We start from the raw sequence: 6,000 nt of genomic DNA on the forward strand, positions 1-6,000 counted from the left end.
GCCCTCAGAAAGGTATTCTACCACCCCCTGTTGAAAGAAATGAGCAATATATTAGTGTGTAAGTCGAAAAGATAGCTTGGAATCCACTATATTAAGATGTTCTAATTCATTTTATCATTTGATTTTTTCCTTTTGAAAAACATATTTATGTTACGTTAAAGATATATCAAAATCCCCAATTTACAAATTATTTAAATGCATATAATTGTAGCTTCTTAAGAAACATGCTTTTAGGCTCCTGTGTCCTAAATTAAATGACCAAACTTGTTTGGACAATTGAGATCACTGCTATTCATTTTTGATAAAAGGTCACCGTGAACATAGTTCTCTCTCAACAAATATGGAATGAAAACATATTTTAATATTTATATATGATAGATCTATCTATCACAAGAATCTCTCAAAGGCCAATTGTTCTGCTGTTGACTATTTTTTTTAAATAGAGATAAAAACAAAAACAAAAGAAAGACGAACCAAAACATTTAACCATAATCTTATTTTATCAGATATTTTTCTAGATGTTTAGCATGTTAACATTTTTAAAAATCGAAAATGAATGGCTGCAATGCATCCCTGGCTTTTTCCCCTTTGCTTTCCTTTAAACAGCATCCAAGATCTTTCTTTTAGTTTTCAACAGAAATAAACTACCCTTATTCACTTCTCATTCAGAAACTGAGATCTTGAAAAAAAGAATCTTAAACTATTTCTTCTTAAACAACAGAGAGATTTCCTCCAAAAAGCCAACTTTAATGATCACAGTATTTATGACTTTGGAAAAAACTAACACCTCCTCTTTCTGTGGAACATTTTAAAACATTTAACATTAATGCACCTATAAATAACCATATTTTGGACAATACAGTAAAAGAAGATATTTCTGTAAGAAGGCAGTTTTTCGCATTTTCCTGCTATTTCATCTTTCTCTAGTTCAATCATTTTCCTTCTCTTAGCTCTATGAATTAGGAGGGCATCCTAATTTTCAGTGTAAACAAAAAGAAGGGGGGGTAAAAGGTATTGCTTTAGCTCTTTTTTAAAAATTTCTTCTTTCCCTCCATTATCCCTCTTTCTGCTTTGTTGCTTTCTTGGTTTGAAGGAAGAAGGGACAGGTAAATGAAAAAAAATACGACTAAACACCAGCCCTGCACATACAACGCGATCCTACCTTGCCCGTCACTGACAAACAATCCCAGCAAGTAGAAAGCAAAGAAAAGGTTCATCTTCTGGAGATGACACTGGTAGGCAGCTTCAAAAACGACTGTGTCCAACAGGAAAAAAGAGAAAAAAACCACCTCGCTGCTGCTGCTACTGCTGCTGCTGTTGCTGTTGCTGCTGCTGCTGCTTGCTGCTCCCGCACGATCCTAGCTAGGGGTTGCAAGCACTGCTTCTTGCCGCACTGTAGCCAAGCAAGAAGCTCAACTGGATAAGGAGGGAAGGGAAGGAGGAGAAGGTGGAGAGGGGAAAAGAGAACTTGTTTTGCGGCTGGCACGAAGTATCCCTCCGCACACAACATGATCAGGTGCACAGTGCCTAAAGAGGATTCGTCCGCGCCAGGATTCAGCCCAGTCGCGCTGCCCCTTCCCCCACAGAAGTAACCCCGGGGCACGACGTTCTGCACCGGGGCGCAAGGGCACGACATCGGCCCGTGAGCGTGCCAACCTGGTTGCTTTTTGCAAGGACTATCCCTGACAGTCAGGACTCAAGCCACTAGTAGTGATCTCCACTGACTGATTCCCATGCAAGAAGCTCCTATAGCATGGACAATGGCAGAACAGGGCTTGTGACTGGGCAGTCTGTTTAGTAAGAGTCTATTTTACTCCCTTTTCTATTGTTAAGTTTAACTTCTTTCTTAATTCACCAAATTTCTGCCTGAGATGGAAAATTCAGGTTTTGTCTCTTCTAAGAGCTTCCATCCTGAGAGAGCAGAAAAGGAAGACAATTCTCCATTTCTAGTTACTGTGGTTGTATCTGGAGTTCAGGACTATTCTGGGCTTTGAGAAAGAGTTTTTACCAATATTTATTTTCCATCACTCTCTACTGTTGAGGTACTCAAGAATGAAAAGCACTTGTGGATGCTTGGTGATACAGGATAAGCCTAGAGAAAGTCAAAGTGAAGCTACCTAGCAAAATCTCTTAAATCCTTTGCTTTAGATTCCACCAGTGTCCCTCAAATTCCACTAGCTCTCATAACAAATTCTTATCACAAAACCAGATTTCCCTATTGTGTAATTTGTTGGAAAATGGACACGAGTTGATGATGGACTCCTACTTACCTTTCCACCACAAGGAGGAAGTAAAGATTTTTTTTTTTAATTTAAAGGAATACATGGTTCTACCAGAAATAACCCTATCTAGGACAAATAAATATTTCTATTGAAAGGAAAATAAAATGCTTATCAGTTAAGATATCAAATTTTGCAGCAAAATTAGACATGGGGCAGAATCATTAGTACTACTTTCACTGCCTGGGTCTCACTCAGAATTATTGTGTCTAGGGGAAAAAGCTGACATTTTTTGTTTATTTGCTCTTTTTTTTTTTAAAAAAAGAGCACAAATCTGTTCTAGCAAATGAGCAGATATCCACACTGACAAAAACAACAATACTAGAGATCACAGCCAAAGACAACTGATTCCAAATTTCTGGTTTAACAACCAGAAAGGTCAAAAGAAGATGGATAGGATAGTAAAGCTATAGCTCATGGATCATGGAATTTACTATTCCAAAGGAGGATTTGATTTGAAGTATGAGTGGAATTGAAACCCCTTCATTTGACACTCATGCCTTGACTATCTAAATACAAATGTATGTGTTTTTGTGATTGAATTGCATAAACAAAACAGAATATGGGGAGGCAAAGCCAAGAAGGGGGAAGTAAGACAGAGTCTCACCTGAATTCTTCCCAAAACTTCTCAAAACACCTTTAAATAATGACCTAAAACAAATTCAAGAGCAGTAGAACCTACAAAAGGACAGGATAAAATAATTTTCCAGCCAAATACAATTTAGAAGCTTGGTAAGTAAGGCTTCTTCAGGATAAGAGTGGAGCATTGTCCAGTATAAGCCATATTTGTGCAATCATGGCTCCAGGGCAGACCAGATCCCAGCAAATCAAAAGCTGGCCCTGAATCATTTATAACAGCAATTATTTCCAGAGCTCTCAGTCTACATTGGGACAAATAACTGGTCAAAAGGAGATTACAGAAGACCTTTTACTGGGTACTGGGGTCAGGACTCTGTTGTTTTGCCTCTACTTAGATCAAGGTCACAGACCTGGTAAAAAATCCCAGGGTTAGGAGGTGTAGCTTGTGACTACAGGGAAGGAGACACACAGTTCCAGGGAAGGAAAGAGACTGGAACAAAAGCCAGGAGAATAGCAAATACACCTCTCCTTAATGTCCATCTTGGAAGAACTGAAAACCGACAAGTCCCTAGAAGTGTCTCTGAAAACAGTTGCACAAAACCCCTGAAGCTTGAGACAGTGTACCCCTCTACCCTGGAAGTGGAGCCTAATTTATCAAAAGAGTTAAGTCAAGAAATGACTGGAAAAATGAGCAAACAACAGAAAAAAAGCTCAAACCGTAAAAAAGTTACACTGGTGACAAGGAAGATCAAAACAAATATAACAAGAAGACATGAAAGTCAAAACTCCTACATCCAAACTTCCAATTAAAATATGAATTAATCTCAAGTCATGAAGAGTTCAAAAGGAATTTTAAAAATCAGGTAAGAGAGATAGGGGGAAAATGGGAAGAGAAAAGAGAATGATGCAAGAAAATCATGAAAAAAAGAGTCAACTGCTTGGTAAAGAAGGCACAAGAATTACTGAAGAAAATTACACCTTAAATAACAGACTAGGGCAGCTAGGTGGCACAATAGTTAAAGCATCAGCCCCGGAGTCAGGAGGACCTGAGTTCAAATCCGACTTCAGACACTAAATAATTGCCTAGCTCTGTGGCCTTGGGTAAGTCACTAAACTCCATTGCCTTAAAGTTTTTTTTTAAAAAAACAGACTAGATCAAATGGTAAAAGAGGTACAAAAATCCAATGAGGAGAATATTGATTTGAAAAACAGAACTGAACATGGGGGTGATGATCAACGTGGATGGACTTGCTCATTCCATCAGTGCAACAGTCAAGGACAATCTGGGGCTGTCTGCAATGGAGAATACCATCTGTATCCAGAGAAAGAACTGTGGAGTTTGAACAAAGACCAAGGACTATTACCTTTAATTTAGGAAAAACCTTGATATCTTATTGTCTGGTCTTACTATCTCTTATACTTTATGCTTCTTCCTTAAGGATATGATTCCTCTCTTATCACATTCAATTTGGATCAATGCATATCATGGAAACAATGTAAAGACTGGCAAATTGCCTTCTGTGGGGGTGGGGGGAGGGAAGTAAGATTATGGGAAAAATCATAAAACTCAAAATAAATAAAATCTTTATAATTAAAACAAAAGAAAAAAGAAAAACAACTGATCAAATAAAAAAGGAGGTACAAAAGTTTACTGAAGAAAATAATTCTTTAAAAATTAGAATTGAGCAAATGGAAGCTAATGACTTTATGAGAAATCAAGAAACAATAAAATAAAACTAAATGAATGAAAATAGACTATGAAAAATATCTTATTTTAAAACAGTAAATAGATCCACAAGAGATAATTTGAAAATTATTGAACTATCTGGAAACCATAATAAAAAAAACCCTAGACAGAATTTCTTTAGAAATTATTAAGGAAAACTGCTCTGGTATTCTAAAACCAGAGAGTAAAATAGGAACTGAAAGAATCTATTGATCACCTACTGAAAGAGATCTAAATATGATTAAGTGTGAGGTAATGCAAATTAATGATGTACAACATTTTTTCATCTGATTATTGATAGCTTTGATTTCTTCTGAAAATTACCTGTTCATATCCTTTGATCATTTATCAATTGGGGAATGTATGGAGGAAAGAATTTAAAGATGAAGAGAAGAGAACCTTTGGAAATAGAGTTTCCTTAAAATAAAGCAAAAATAACTTAAACACTAATATCTTTGAAGAAGATTTTTATTTGTAATAATTATTTTATTTTTTAATAATTCAGAAAAAGAAAATCATATTAGAGACAAGGATAAAAATATAACCCTAAATAACTTTACATGTGGATGGATTAAATAATCCAATAAAACAAAAAAGTTACAAAACCTCAAACAAAACAAAAACTGTTTATTAATTTTGTTAAGTGTTTGCTTTCCTTCATCCTTCCCCCTTTAAATTATAACTTTGATATAGGAGAGAGATACTAGAGCAATGTAACAACAAATCATATCAATAAAAATGTTAAAAAAAACCCTTTCTTGATATCTTTTGTTTTTATGTTATCATAGTTTCCCAGAGAACTATAGTGTTTTTAAAGACAAAAAAAAGAACTAAGAAAAAATCAGCATAAACAAGAAGTTGGAAATGTTGGAAAACATATATGACATACCCCTGTTGACCTCCCCCCCTTCACATAGGAACAGGTTAGGGAAATCTCATCTCTTTAAGGTATATTTGATTTTTATAATTTTCTAAACTAATTTCTTAGTTTTTATTTTATTTTTTTCTCAATTACATATAAAATTAATTTTAGCATTAATTTTTTAAAACTTTGAGTTCCAAATTCACTACCTCCTTCATACCACTATATATACACACACATAGATAGATAGATAAACAAAATATATTTGCATATTAAGCATTTTACAAAAGAAAAAGTAAAAAGTAAAAATATTAAAGAGAGTAAAAAGTATGCTTTGATCTTCATTCATTTGATCATCAGTTCTTTCTCTGGAGGTGGATAACATTTTTCATGTCTTTCAGAATTGTCTTGGATCATGGTATTGCTGAGAATAGCTCCCTTATTCACAGTTGGTCATCCTATATATTGAAATTATTGTATATAATGCTCTCCTGTTTCTGCTCACTTCATTTTGTATCAGTTCTTCTGAGTCTTCCCTATTTTTTTCCTGAAAG

At 35.1% G+C, this 6,000-nt stretch overlaps 1 protein-coding gene across 1 annotated transcript in view; it reads right to left on the reverse strand.

The window, feature by feature from the left end:
- LOC141504961 (neural cell adhesion molecule 2-like) overlaps window positions 1-1,453 on the reverse strand; it is a 151,672-nt gene extending 150,219 nt beyond the window's left edge. The window contains exon 1 of the mRNA XM_074210392.1: window positions 1,163-1,453. Within this exon, the coding sequence (XP_074066493.1) occupies window positions 1,163-1,217 (55 nt within the window). The 5' untranslated portion in view covers window positions 1,218-1,453. The remainder of the gene's footprint in view (window positions 1-1,162) is intronic.
- Window positions 1,454-6,000: the final 4,547 nt, after the last annotated feature.

This window comes from Macrotis lagotis, chromosome 1, assembly GCF_037893015.1.
Source record: "Macrotis lagotis isolate mMagLag1 chromosome 1, bilby.v1.9.chrom.fasta, whole genome shotgun sequence".
Lineage (NCBI taxonomy): Eukaryota > Metazoa > Chordata > Mammalia > Peramelemorphia > Peramelidae > Macrotis > Macrotis lagotis.